The 15,651-nt window shown below is 41.3% G+C and overlaps 1 protein-coding gene across 1 annotated transcript; it reads left to right on the forward strand.

Moving 5' to 3' along the window:
• The first annotated feature begins 5,765 nt into the window (after positions 1-5,765).
• Positions 5,766-15,388, forward strand: LOC149972949 (uncharacterized). The gene is made up of 7 exons (XM_090213504.1): positions 5,766-6,155; positions 6,960-7,162; positions 7,935-8,036; positions 9,768-9,848; positions 11,654-11,764; positions 11,921-12,044; positions 12,262-15,388. The coding sequence occupies exons 1-7, from the start codon at positions 6,128-6,130 to the stop codon at positions 15,000-15,002; spliced, it is 3,390 nt and encodes a 1,129-aa protein (XP_090069630.1). The 5' UTR covers positions 5,766-6,127; the 3' UTR covers positions 15,003-15,388.
• The last annotated feature ends 263 nt before the right edge of the window (positions 15,389-15,651 follow it).

Raw genomic sequence — 15,651 nt, forward strand, 5'->3', positions numbered from 1 at the left:
ACAAGTAGGCATAGAAGTTAAAGATATAATCAGATAGAACAAATGAGAAACTGTTTGTTAACCAAACCTGTATGTCCAAGATTTTATGCACTACAGGTGAATTACAGGAGAAGGTGATTCACTCAATCCAGACCCTGAGGAGAATAGACGGGAAGCAGCCACGGTGGGAGGGGCCACACCAAGTACTCCTGGTGACAGCCTTCGAAGTGAGGATAGCTGAAAGAGCTACCTGGGTGCATATCACAAATTGTAGGAGGGAAAGACACACTGACACTGTCAAACAATCACAGAGGTAGGAGCAGAACCGTAACCAACAGGGTTCGGGGGTTAACTCTCTGAAGATTCCCTTATACCCGACCTTTCCCCGCTGTGAGCGTTCATAGAAGTGAAAGTGTGACTTAGCCTCTGGCTGATGATATGTTCTCTGGGAGAGGGTGGGGCTTCACAGGTGTGCTGGCCATCCTGAGCTGTCTGATCGTGGGAGCCATATTCCTGATACACCATGAACCCCAAGAATGCCAAAGAGGGTAACTTGACTCATATGCTAGACGAGGGGAATTATGATATTACCATAGCATCTCAAAAGGTCACTAGAACTGAATAGTAAGGAAGGGAGAGTGAGATTGGGAAGGATGTCTCAGTGGAGTTCTATGTAGATCAAATGGGGTCTCTGACTCCTTGGCAGTCTAGGACTATGAGCCATTTTGGAAGATATCTGTGCAAGTCCCTGTGTAGTTCATGGAAACAGGTTATAGCTCACACCGAGAGAGAGAGCAACATAAATCCACTTACCCAGTATGGAAGAAGATGGAGTGTAGTGAAAGTAAGGGTTTCAGTTCATAAACTAATGCCATTCCGGGTAGAAGAAGTTAGAGCAGATGATAGCTCTATAGTCAGCCAGAGTACAAGCAGATACCCTGACAAAGCAGATACTGACCGTGGAGTTGTCCAGAGTCAAGGGCCGGTGTGGATAGTTCAGATGAAAGATCTTAAGGAAGTGATTGAGGTGGAAACGGGTTATGGGGATTCTAACCTATGGTTAGAATGGATTCAGTATAAAGCTAGATCAGTAGCGAAAGAAGAATGTTATGCCTGCGCCACAGAAAAACCTCAGTTGAGAACCATTCCCTTTCCATTTGATGGAATTGATTTACCCAGGGGAATGGCCTGTATGGTAAAGCTGATCATGAAGGCAGGGAAACCAGACAATGGCAGTTGCATTATCTGTATCCCCATGTGCTCATCACATTCAGATTTCCCCCTTTCACAGTTACAGGAGGACAATATTATTGTATGGCTCGCTACACCACACACGGATGGGACGTAGGGGAAGTAAGGACATGCAATAGGACAGAGAATGTTACAACTGACAAGACAGTGAAGGACTCAACAGGCAGATGAAAAGGCCTGGAGTGGATGTCTGATGATTTGTGTGGGAGTGTGAGACTGTGACCTAACCTGCCCACCAATTGGACTGGTAGTTGTGCACTAGTGCAGCTAGGCATGCTCTTTACCCTTACCCAGAGCCAGGTAGAAGAGAGAGAAGGAGTGCTCATTCAGGATCTTTTTTGATAATAGAGTTTACATTGATAGCATTGGTGTTCCACGGGGGGGTGCCAGACGAGTTCAAAACAAGAAATCAGATCCTGGCAGGATAAGAGTCAAGTATTTTCTCAATACGAATGTGGACTGGATCAATTATATTTATTATAATCTACAGCGCTTCATCAATTATATCAGAGATGCAATAAAAGGATTAGCAGAGCAGACTAAAGCGACCAGCCTGATGGCTTTAGCAGAATAGAATAGCCTTGGACATGTTAATGGATGAAAAGGGTGGGCGGTGTATGAGATTCAGAGCAGAATGTTGTCATTTCATCCCCGATGACACAGCTCCAGACAGATCAGTGACCAAGGCCCTGGCAGAGAACTCTGTGGTTGATAATGCTCTAATGAATGTTTGATAGTGTGTTTGAGAAATTAATAAACGTCATGATCACTGTGTTTTGGGCAACCTTCACATGTGTGACTGTGTTAGTTTTGTATGGATGTTGTGAGAAAAGTTCTCATTTCTAGGACTCTGGAGAAATCGATGACACAACAGATGGTGAAATACGGACTGATTCCAAGCTCTGACCGTGGAATGATGAATACATGGCTCCAGACCTAGTAGATGAATCTGGATCCTTCACATATGAGGAGCCTATGTTAGATGTCTATTTTTGATGTTTAGGGAATTTAGGTTGTTTCTTGTTTTGATGTTTGGACTGTTTCTCTGATGAAGATTGTAATGAAAATCCTGATGAGAAGAGTTATGATTCTGATGAAAGCCGTCCACCATCAGCACCATCCTGTATACTAAATGCCCTAAGTTCTCTCCTGGCCCCTTACACCAAATCTGAATTTGTCCTGTTAGGTGACCTAAACTGGGACATGCTTAAACCACCAAGTCCTAAAGCAACGGGATTCCCTAAATCTTTCTCAGATTATTACCAATCCCACAAGGTATACTTCCAAACACCCAGAAAAGGCTACTCTCCTTGATGTTATCCTCACAAATAATCCTGAGAAGTATGAGTCTGGTGTTTTCTGTAATGACCTTAGTGATCACTGTTTTACAGCCTGGGTTCGTAATGGCTGCTCAGTGAAACAACCTGTCCTGATTTGTCATAGACACTTGCTAAAAAACTGTAATGAGCAAGCCTTCCTTCATGACCTGGCCTCTGTAAATTGGTATAGAATCAGCTTGATCCCCTCTGTCGAAGATGCTTGGACCTTCTTTTTTAAATAATTTTTGCAGTATTGCTAACAAACACACCCCCATTACAGGAAATGAGAATTAATCTGGCTGTGATCTGGCAGAGTTACTCCACCTCAAGAATTGCATTTGGCGAAAGGCTTGGCACACGCATACTCAGGCTGACTGGCTCTCATTCAGGCAAATGAGAAATAAGTGCACTCAGGCTATCCAGAAGGCCAAAGTTAGTTACTTTAAGGAGCAGTTCTCTCTCTGTGGGTCTAATGCCAAGAAGTTCTGGAAAAGGTTAAAGACCTGGAGAATAAACCCTCCTCCTCACAGCTGCCCATGTCCCTTAATGTTGATGATGTGGTTGTTACTGACAAGAAGCACATGGCTGAGGTCTTTAATCACCACTTCATTAAGTCAGGATTCCTATTTGACTCAGCCATGCCTCCTTGCCCATCCAACATCTCCCATCGCCCTCTCTTTTTTCCTCTGCCCAGCTACAAATTTCTCCCTCCGGGCAGTCACTGAGTCTGAGGTGTCAAAGAAGCTCCTTAAAGTTGACCCCAATAAACCATCTGGGTCAGATGGTTTAGACCCTTTCTTCTTTAAGGTTGCTCCCCCTATCATCGCCAAGCCTATTTCTGACCTTTTTAACCTCTCTCCTCTCTGGGGAGGTTCCCTTTGCTTTGAAGGCAGCCACGATGCAATCTTTATTTAAAGGGAGTTCAAGCTGACACTAACTGTTATAGGCCAATTTCTATTTTGCCCTGTTTATCAAAAGTGTTAGAGAAACTTGTCAATAATCAACTGACTGGCTTTCTTGATGTCTATAGTATTCTCTCTGGTATGCAATCTGGTTTTCGCTCAGGTTATGGATGTGTCACTGCAACTTTAAAGGTCCTAAATGATGTCACCATTGCCCTTGATTCTACGCAATGTTGTGCTGCTATTTTTATTGACTTAGCCAAAGCTTTTGATACGGTAGACCATTACATTCTTGTGGGCTGGCTAAGGAGTATTGGTGTCTTTGGCCTGGTTTGCTAACTACGTCTCTCAAAGAGTGCAGTGTATAAAGTCAAAACATCTGTTGTCCCAGTGCCTGTCACCAAGGGAGTACCCCAAGGCTCAATCCTAGGCCCCATGCTCTTCTCAATTTACTTCAACAACATAGCTCAGGCAGTAGGAAGCTCTCTCATCCATTTATATGCAGTTGATACAGTCTTATACTCAGCTGGCCCCTCCCCAGGTTTTGTGCTAAATGCTCTTCAACAACGCTTTCTTAGTGTCCAACAAGCTTTCTCTACCCTTAACCTTGTTCTGAACACCTCCAAAACAATAGTCGTGTGGTTTGGTAAGAAGAATCCTCCTCTCCCCACCGGTGTGATTACTACCTCTGAGAGTTTAGAGCTTGAGGTAGTCACCGGATAGAAGTACTTGGGAGTATGGCTAGACGGTTACACTGTCCTCCTCTTAGCACATATAAAAGCTGCAGGCTTAGGTTAAATCTAGACTTGGTTTCCTCTATCGTAATCGCTCCTCTTTTACCCCAGCTGCCAAACTAACCCTGATTCAGATGACCATCCTACCCATGCTAGATTATGGAAACGTAATTTATAGATCGGCAGGTCAGGGTGCTCTCGAGCGGTTAGATGTTCTTTGCCATTTTGCCATCAGATTTGCCACCAATGCTTCTTATAGGACACATCACTGCACTCTATACTCCTCTGTAAACTGGTCATCTTTGTATCCCTGTCGCAAGACCCACTGGTTGATGCTTATTGATAAAACCCTCTTAGGCCGCACTCCCCCCTGTCTGAGAAACCTACTGCAGCCCTCATCCTCCACATACAACACCCGTTCTGCCAGTCACATACTGTTTAAGGTCCCCAAAGCATCCATAGGTCGCTCCTCTTTTCAGTTTGCTGCAGCTAGAGACTGGTACGAGCTGCAAAAAACACTCAAACTGGACAGTTTTATCTCCATCTCTTCATGCAAAGACTCAATCATGGACACTCTTACTGACAGTTGTGGGTGCTTCACGTGATGTATTGTTGTCTCTACTTTCCTGCCCTTTATGCTGTTGTCTGTGCCCAATAATGTTTGTACCATGTTTTGTGCTGCTACCATGATGTGCTGCTGCCATGTTGTGTTGCTGCCATGTTATGTGGTTGTCTTAGGTCTCTCTTTATGTAGTTCTATCGTGTTGTGTGTTTTGTTCTATATTTTATTATTTATGTATTTTTAATCCCATGCCCCCGTTCCTGCAGGAGGCCTTTTGCCTTTTGGTAGGCCGTCATTATAAATAAGAATTGGTCTTAACTAACCTGCACAGTTAAATAAAGGTTAAATTAAATAAAAAGTGGAGAGAGGTTAAAGAAGGATTTGTAAGCCTCGATACAATTGAGACATGGATTGTGTATGTGTGCAACTCAGTGGGTGAATGACCAAGACAAAATATTGAAGTGCCTTTGAACAGGGTATGGTGGTAGACGCCAGGAGAACCGGTTTGTGTCGAGAACTGCAACGCTGCTGGGTTTTTCATGCTCAACAGTTCCCTGTGTGCATCCAGAATGGTCCACCACCCAAAGGACATCCAGCCAACTTGACACAACTGCGGAAAGCATGTAGGTCTAGGGTTGTCAACATCACACCCCAGCCTTCCTTGTTCCTCTAAAGGTCATCACCCTCTCTCAACCCCAGCCCCCATTTATCTTCTCTGCCTCAGTGGCCAGCTGCCTGTCTCTGGCTCTCTGCCTTACACAACGTCATCCAGCCCTGACCTGCTGCACCGCATTGATGCTCCTATTTACAGTGCACTTACTAGATTTCTCCCACCCTGTGCCACCACTGTCAATCGACAATAATAGTAATAGCCTAATACGGACACCTGGTGGAGCTATAATGTCAGAATTCATCGTCATCATCATTACGAGGGGATTCAAAAATAAAATATAAATTGTATGAAGGATGTAATAATGACAATTTCCATTTACATTACATATAAACATGCACACTTGTCCTACTACATATGGGCTTTGCATGAGCTATTCTTACACTTTTTCATCAACTTTTAAATGAATTGTCTAATAAATATAATGTAGCGGTAGTATGAACACGCCCATTAAAATACAGAACAAAGGCATAGCAGTAGGTAGTCGTTTGAGATGTAATAAGTGATTAGGAAAGCCCTATCTGAGTTTTATTTAGAAAAACAAGAAAACCCGGAAACTGATGGAAACAACTTCCGTTTCTCACTGCCTGAATGGTATGTGGAGAGAACGGCAACTCTAGACCGGGAAGTGGGGCATCTAAATCAAATCTAGCTAGCTAACTTTTTTCAAGTATACCTTAGCTTCCTGTTGACTATTGTATGAGGCCGAGATGCAAAGTCAGGATCCATGCGAAAATTGTAAGTTAACGATAGAAATTGTTAACAAATTTGATAACGTAGCTAACGTTAGCTAGGTTTGGTGTGCGTTCGATGTTCAACATGGCGTATGCCGTATCTTGCCCTATGATCCCGCCCTGCCTGAAATGTAGTCCAGGCTTGCTGAAATGGTGGCACTGGCAAGTCCACGTATCTGCAATATCGATATGTCTAGACCGTTTCGAAATCGTCCATGACTTTATTTCACGCTATATCGTCAAATCAGCAGTTGCTTCATCCATTGTTGTACTTATTAATGATATGTACCCATTGTTTCTTGAAAAATACAACTTGTATGCCTCATTAGCTAAGTTCTACTGTCGTACACGATGATGTATATAAACCATTGGTCGTACCCCACTATAACCCACAATATAAGCTTGTTTTATTACAATGTTTGTCAACAATGTAATTGTAAACAAACACCACATAGCCTCAAAACATGACTAAAACTATAATTTTGATATCATGGATAGCTATTTCTATTTGAGTGGTTACATTTCTCCAGCCCCGTCCCTTAACTTTCTACCTTAACATGGGTGGAGAGTCGGGACTCCGCTTTGTCATGGTTTCTACTGCTGGTGGCGGCGTTAAATATCCCTTTAACATAACATAACATGTATTTTTACTAACGTTAATCTAAAGTGTATTCACTTTTTAGCTAGAGCTTGCTAACAAGCTAACTAGCTTGCTAACTAACCTATGAATGCACGCGCCTTGTCAAAATTGCGTGCGCCTAGTCAGGGTAACCATGTGTCGGCTAACAACTTATTTTCCGATTTTTAGGTCCCCCTCTTCTTCTTCCCTCTCTGCGTCTTTTCATTCCACCACTGCGGCTTGTCTCTGCAGCCATGTGGCAAGTGGTTCAACGAGGAGATGTTCAAGATTATGGGATGCTGGAGGAGTTTGTCACCATGGTTACAGAGATTGTGCCAGAGCTTTTGAGTTGCAGTCAGAGGGCCCAACTCATTCTGGGGCTTAGAGCAAGGGTAAGAGATTGGGTGCAGAATGGGGAAAATAAACATGCAACAAGATGATGATGGTAGTTAGCCCAAACATACACCTAGAACTCCTACATAGACCTAGACCTCCTATGTAGACCTAGACCTCCTACATAGACCTAGAACTCCTACATAGACCTAGACCTCCTACATAGCCCTAGACCTCCTACATAGACCTACATAGACCTAGAACTCCTACATAGACCTAGAATTCCTACATAGACCTAGTATTCCTACATAGACCTAGAACTCCTACATAGACCTAGTATTCCTACATAGATCTAGAACTCCTACATAGACCTAGAACTCCTACATAGATCTAGAACTCCTAGCTATCTATTTGAGGTCTGAGCAGAACTTCTTCCATGAACAGTATGAATTTATATGCCTATCTATAATCAGAAGGCAGTTATTTTGCATCCTTTAGATCACTGAGCAGTCTACAAGAGCATGTTTCCTCCACCTTTAGATGCAGGTATTTACAGTTATCATAGTAAACACCACAACGCACACCCTGGGGCTACCCTAGCCTTTAGCTCTGACAAAACAGTGTAGACAGTTGACTCTGGCCTTAGACAACGGAATGGTAATGGCAATTGACTGAGATGAAGACCCTGAAGCTGATTATCTCAATTGAATACTGACATTGGGCCTTATCTAGGCTATCTTTAATTTTCTCAAAATGTGTCCCAATGAGAACAGAGCAGTGCCTAAGAAGTTGACCTTTGACCGACTACTGACTGGCCATTTGTCATTTCAGCTGGTTCTGGAGTTGTGTCGCACTGAGCAGACATTAGACCTCATGAATATTCAAAAACACCTGGACAGGATCCGATCCCTCACATCCACTGAGGAAGCAGAGGTGAGTATCTTTCAAAGAGGGATTGGAGGTGAAGAATTACATGCCTATGTCAGTGGGCACACTCACTGATGGGTAAATCCATTTTAATTCAATCACTTTTTGACAGAACTCCTTTTCATTTGAATAAAACCTTCCATACATATTTGTCCATTGTAGAAGTGCTCAGAAAGGGACTTTTTGGACCTGAATGCCAAAACATTCAAGAGATAAAGGTGCTTAAAGTTGACCTATTTTACATACTCGACCATACCATCATGTCTTCATCACTAAAAAAGATAACCAGTTGAGATTGATATAATTGAAAAACTTGCAAACAGGTTATTACTATTTTATAGTTTCTTTAAAAAAATGTTTTTTTAATAATCATTGGCATTTTTTAACCATAAATGTAAATGATCTCAAAACACTTAAACTCAGATTCTTTTCATATTCGCATATGTTGTAGGTCAGACCCTATCTTACATCAACTGAAGTGTTTGTGTTAAACCCGCAATTGGTTGAGACATAACGTACTCTTAAATACAGGGTGCCATGTTGTGGCTGATAAATCAAATGTAATCAAATTGAAATATCTACTTTCAAATGGTACCACAAAAATTGTTGGAGGTCCACACATCAGAGAATGTTGACTGGAATGGAATATCTGTTGTTTTAAATGATGCTATCAATCCTCCATAGGAAACCTATTGCAATCATAGAAATATGGAAAATAGACATGACCATTTTAAGTTGACATTTGACGGTGGGTGGACCGGCGGTCATCTTTGTGGTAGAAAATTAGAAGTAAACATTTCCATTCAATTAAAATAATGGTGTACCAGCTAACTACATTCTATTTCTATGATTGAAATGACACACACAAGAGCATGTTGTGTCTCAACCGATGGCGGGCTTAACACAAAAACCTCAGATGATGTCGTGACGGCAGGTAGCCTAGTGGTTAGAGGGTTGGGCCAGTAACTGAAAGGTTGCTAGACCGAATACCCGAGCTGACAAGGTAAAAATCTGTCGTTCTGCCCCTGAACAAGCAACCTAAGCCGTCATTGTAAATAAGAATTTGTTCTCAACTGACTTGCCATGTTAAATAAAAAATGTAAAGGTTTAAGCTACAACATAATTTATTTATATATATATATATATATATATATATATATATATATATATATATATATATATATATATATATATATATATAACAATGTTTTATTTATTAATATATATATTAATATATATATTAATTTTAAAAAATGTAAATACATTTTTTTTTTTATTGACAACCCTTCTTGTAAGCTTTTAAATTATATCAAACTCAACCGTTTATCTTTTCCAGTGATGAAGACATGGATGGGGTATGCAAAATGGGTCAACTTTAAGCACCTTTACCTCCTGAATGTTTTGGCATTCAGGTACAAAAAGTAACTTTCTGACCACTTCTTCCATTGGTTAATATGTATGGAATTGTTTTATTTAAATCAAAACAGATGCTGTCAAAAAGTAATTGAATTCAAAAGGATTTAACCTGATGGCTGACTGGCTGGAGAGTCATTTTTAGGACCAATGAAAAATGATCTATAATGTGCTAACTCCACCCACCCGTGTCACCAGGCGATACCAAACCAATAGGCCCAACCAGACAGTATTGTGTGATTGAGTTGTCAGCTTCAATGATGTAGTAGTTGTGCATGTTTTGTTGCAGTCAAGTGATGCATTTTTCATTGGTCCTCCATGCAGGTGGAATTATCTGAATCAAAGTTTGTGGAGCTGGTTAAATCTCTGCTGAAAGACCCAAGTGAAAGGGAGAACTTCTACCAGGTTTGTTTCTCCATTTACAGTTGAAGTCGGAAGTTTACAAACACTTACATTGGAGTCATTAAAACACATTTTTCAACCACTCCACACATTTCTAGTTAAGAAAATATAGTTTTGGCAAGTCGGTTAGGACATCTACTTTGTGCACGACACAACTAATATTTCCAACAATTGCTTACATAAAGATTATTTCACTCAGAATTCACTGTATCACAATTCCAGTGGGTCAGAAGTTACACTAAATTGACTGTGCCTTTAAACAACTTGGAAAATTCCAGAAAATTGTATCATGGCTTTAGAAGCTTCTGATAGGCTAATTGACATAATTTGAGTCAATTGGAGGTGTACCTTAGGCCTTGAAATACATCCAATCTTCAAACTCAGTGCATCTTTGCTTGACATAGTGGTAAAATCTAAATAAATCAGCCAAGACCTCAGGTTCATCCTTGGGAGCAATTTCCAAACGCCTGAAGGTACCACGTTCATCTGTACAAACAATAGTATGCAAGTATAAACACCATGGGACCATGCAGCTGTCATATCGCTCAGGAAGGAGATGCATTCTGTCTCCTAGTGATGAATGTACTTTGGTGTGAAAAGTGCAAATCAATCCCAGAACAACAGCAAAAGACCTTGTGAAGATGCTGGAGGAAACAGGTACAAAAGTATCTATATCTACAGTAAATCGAGTCTTATATCTACATAACCTGAAAGGCCGCTCAGCAAGGAAGTAGCCACTGCTCCAAAACCGCCAAATAAAAGCCAGACTACGGTTTGCAACTGCAAATTTGCGACCAAGTTAAAGCTTGGTCGCAAATGGGTCTTCCAAATGGACAATGACCCCAAGCATACTTTCAAAGTTGTTGCAAAATGGCTTAAGGACAACAAAGTCAAGATATTGGAGTAGCCATCACAAAGCCTTGACCTCAATCCCATAGAAAATGTGTGGACAGAACTGAAAAAGCATGCGCGAGAAAGGAGGCCTACAAACCTGACTCCGTTACACCAGCTCTGTCAGGAGCAATGGGCCAAAATTCACCCAACTTATTGTGGGAAGCTTGTGGAAGGCTACCCAAAATGTTTGACCCAGGTTCAACTATTTAAAGGCAATGCTACCAGATACTAATTGAGTGTATGTCAACTTCTGACCCACTGGGAATTGGATGAAATATATAAAAGCTTAAATAAATAATTCTCTCTACTATTATTCTGACTTTTCACATTCTTCAAATAAAGTGGTGATCCTAACTGACCTAAGACAGGGATTTTTTTACTAGGATTAAATGTCAGGAATTGTGAAAAACTGAGTTTAAATGTATTTGGCTACCGTGTATGTAAACTTCCGACTTCAATTGTAGTCTTCGCTCCATTTAGTCTTCACTACAGTTAGAACGTAGCCTGGTAGCAGATCTGCTTGTGATTTTACCTACTCCATTGTCAATGTTTGGCCTCACAATTCCATAAGGAGTTGGCAAGAAAGCAGAAACAGACTGGCACCCAGGCTAGTTAGAACTCTGAGGGGCTGAGTTTTTATATTCTAAATGTTACATCCATGTACAGGACTGCATCTCCAATAAATGAAAGTACAATATTTATATGTTCGAGTCCTTCTCATTCATACATGCTGTATCTCCACCTCCAGGTGTTTGGTTTAGTTATGATTTCTTTGTAGATCAAACAAAAGGCTAAAACTTTCTGCTTTAGGATGTTGATGTGGCTGTATGATGATCTAAGACCAAAGGTAATATCAGTACACATTTTAGCCTAATTATTGACATTAATTATTACATTAATTTATTCTCTCCTAGAACGTGTTCCCTGTGGAATTTGGGCCCAAGTATGACACTGCAATACAGATGCTGATGTTAGAATTCCTTTCCAGACTTGAGAAGTTACTTCCCATACCAGACCTTGAACAGGTAATAAGAATGAATAACACCTTTATCTATTTAGCTTGGGGAATTAGAAGTCAAGAATACCAATCAACAATCAATCATATTTTCATGTTTAAAAAACTGTGTTGGACATGAGCATGTAGTTGTTAATTCTTTTAAACCATGCTCCTCTCTCTCAAGACTGCCACCTTGTTAAGTGCTGTCCCCTCTGCCCTGGAGAAATGTGTACAGTTTGTACCTGACCCCATACAATTGAGGACCCTGCTCCAGTACCACAGAAAACTTGGACATTTGGACTCCATCCGTAAGTATCATACAGATTTATAGAGGATCCATGGCTTGGATTGGTTCTGCAAAAATGTCAAATGATGAGTGTCAGGTAGAGTAATTATGTATAGAAAATATATTATTGGTTATGTTTGTCTGGTAACAGTTTATATTTGAGGCATTGATATAATTATCATATATGCTGTTCAATTTAACCTTCATTTTTTCATTGTCTCCCTCTTTTGCATAAAAAGGAACTCCATCATCCTTTGGTGACTTCATCCTCTCCTCTCTGTCTCTTCCTCCATACGTGCGAGTGGTGACTGCCCCACATGTAGACTCAGATACACAATCAGAAAGCATGAATTTGGAGGGAATGAAAGCAAGAGAGTTGTTGGAGAATCGGACAAAGGAAATCGATGTACTAGTCCCAGCAGATGAAGTTAGAAGATACATAATTACTGAGCCAGATTACGGTATGGACATGGAGTCTGCCGTTGGGGAAAATGACAATCAAGCTGTCACTGGCTTGAATTTACTCAGACCATCACAATTAAAACGAAGCAAAAGGCTGCAGATTAAGAACATGTTTCCAAAACGACGGAAACCTCGAAAGACCGATTCTTCCGGGCGTGCAAACAAACAGCCATCATCCTCCAAGGGTCGGCCTTCCCCAAAGAAGTCATGCAAAAAAGGCCCATTCAGTAAGACATGTGAAGTGTGTGGGAAGACATTCACTCGAGTCACAGCCATGAAAAGGCATCAGCTAACCCACACTGGAGATCTCAAGTTTAAGTGCCTCATGTGTGAAAAAAGCTTCAGGGATGGTCATAATCTGAAGAGACACCAGAGGCGAGTTTGTGAAAAGGAGATAAACATGTTGGATGAAGATGAAAATGAGGAAGAGATCCCACAACCCTCAACTAGCAAATCTCAGATCCCATCACTCCTCAAGACTCCCTGTCCACCAGGGCCATCTCATCAAGGAACTCTGGACACTATCACAGCCACTAACACATGCTCTGTGTGTGGGCGGTATTTTGCTCGTACTTCCAGCTTGGTAAGGCACATGAGCTCCCACTCAAAAGAGCGTCCATTTGGGTGTGTCAATTGTGATAAGAGATTCAAGTATTCGTACGATTTGAAAAAACACCAGAGAGAATTGTGTCAGAAAATGACCCAGGGAGATTTGTGTCAGGATGTTGGTCAGAACATGGCACAACAAAAGAGTGGCCTGGAACCAGAGAAGGTCTTTCTTGCCACTGCAGAGAATCGAACCCAGGTAGATTCCAAAACCTGTTATGTCTGTGGTAAGATTTTGACTTGTACCTCACAGATGGAAAGGCACTTGAAATCTCACTCAAAGGCACGTCCCTTTAATTGTGCTATTTGTGAGAGAAGTTTTAAGTACAAAGATACCTTGAAGAAACATCAGGAAATCCTTGGCCACGAGGGCATCCTAGAAGACTTGGGTCAAAGTGTGGACCAGCAAGAAGTGGAAGTTAACACAGAGAGTTGCATCAGCCCTCTCACTACCAAGGAAAACGACACTGAGCCCCTTATCACGGCTGCTACTTCAGTGCCGACTCTCAAAGAACCCAAACCATGCACTGTGTGTGGGAAGATTTTTAACCGTGCTTCAGTTATGGCTATTCATATGAGATCCCATTCAGATGAGCGTCCTTATCAATGTGGCAATTGTGAACAGCGCTTCAAGTACATGCACAATCTGAATCAACACCAGAGATATATCTGTAAGGTGAACCGAGAAGAGTCCTCTCAGATGGTAGACCAGCACCAAGAGGAGGAGTCTTGTGAACTGGTGGCTGTTAAGGCTGATACCCCAGAGACATCTACCAGTCGACTACAACTGGTTCACTGGTGTAAAAAATGTGGAAAGTGTTTCGATGACATCTGTAATTTGAAGCAACACCAGGAAAGTTCATGCAAAGAGGAAAAAATAAAGGTGGTCTTCCAATGTGAAAAAAGAAAGGTGGTCTTCAAATGTGATGATTGTGGGAAGGACTTCAAAGGTTCATCATCCCTAAGGACACACAAGCGAATTCACAACCCATTCTATTGCTCTGATTGTGGAAGGGTCCTCCCAAACTCCATTGCCTTTGACAGACACAAGCTGATGCAGCACAAGGAAATCCAGTGTACCATGTGTGAGAAGACCTTTACCCTGTTGGGGCGTCTGAGAGATCACTATCTGCATCAACATAAATTCACAGGACCATACCCCTGCTCTCAATGTGAGAAAACTTTTACCCAGTTAAGATACCTTGTTGAACATGAGAGGGTTCATTCAGGAGAGTACCCTTACCAGTGCTCTGTTTGTCAAGCAAAGTTCAATAAAGCAAATTCTCTAACAATACACAGTAGGAAGCACACAGGAGAAAAGCCGTTCCTGTGCTGGCAATGTGGAAAGAGTTACAAGGATCGTGGAAACCTGTCAATGCATATGGGGACCCACTCAGAGGAGAGACCATTTTCTTGTTCGCAGTGTGACATGACTTATCGGACAAAGATTCAGCTGAATACACACATTGAACAAGTTCATGAGGGGGTGAGATACACCTGTGCAGTCTGTGGAAAGCAGTTTTTGAAAGCTGTGTCATTGATAAGACATGAACTCACTCACACAGGAGAAAGACCATGGCCATGCTCCTATTGCACAAAAACCTTCATCACTGCCAATGAAAGGAGATTGCATGAAAGATACCATACTGGTGAGAGACCATACAAATGCCAAGACTGTGGAAAGTCCTTCGTACAGTTATGTTTTCTGAAAGCACACCAACGACTTCACACAGGAGAGAAGCCATTTGCATGCAGTGTTTGTGACAAACGTTTCAGATTAAATTACCATAGGCAAAGACACGAGCAAACCCATACAGGAAAACAGAAGCCACATGTTTGTGCGGAATGTGGGTTAGCTTTTGCTCAAAGAAAGCGCCTGACTGAACACCAATGCACTCACTCCTTGAATTAATTATTATATTTTTTTTAAGTCTAATGTTCCTTTGCATTGTTATTCATTTTAAGACAGTACAGTGGGGAAAGTAGTGAGGGAGACAAATTAGGGGCACAGACAGAAAGAAGGGCAGAGAAGGGTCTTTTGAACCCTCGTCACCAAGTACCACTCTGTTAGACTCAGGCATTTGAGTTCTTGTTGTGTACTAAAAATAAAAACACAGGTTTACACCTCAGGTTTGAATTAATATTCTATTTTTCAGCTTTGTTTCATAATTCTGTGGATAATTTCCATTGCTAATTTGTAGTATGTATAGTAAAGGAGAACGTGTAAACTGTTATTCTCAAATAACCACAACATTGCATTTTGTGATCATGGCAATAATAAAGGAGGACATGAAAATATCCATGTGTGTTTTCACATTTGTAACTTTGGAAAAGATACACTTCACAGAGAAGTCAACCAATGCTTGCAAAAATATCTGTTTTATCAGGATCCTTCAGGATCATTACAGGTTAAACAGGAACAAAATGATTCATTACGTTTGATTTTACTACAAGGTAGGCTAATCCATGGAAAGGTCCTTTGCATGAAGGGTATTCGGCAAAGGCTATTGACATTTTTATTTGACAGTTTCATGATATTTACCCGGTGGATTTTCTTAATT

The sequence above is a fragment of the Oncorhynchus mykiss genome, chromosome 21 (assembly GCF_057628025.1).
Source record: "Oncorhynchus mykiss isolate SJ-2025 chromosome 21, ASM5762802v1, whole genome shotgun sequence".
NCBI lineage: Eukaryota > Metazoa > Chordata > Actinopteri > Salmoniformes > Salmonidae > Oncorhynchus > Oncorhynchus mykiss.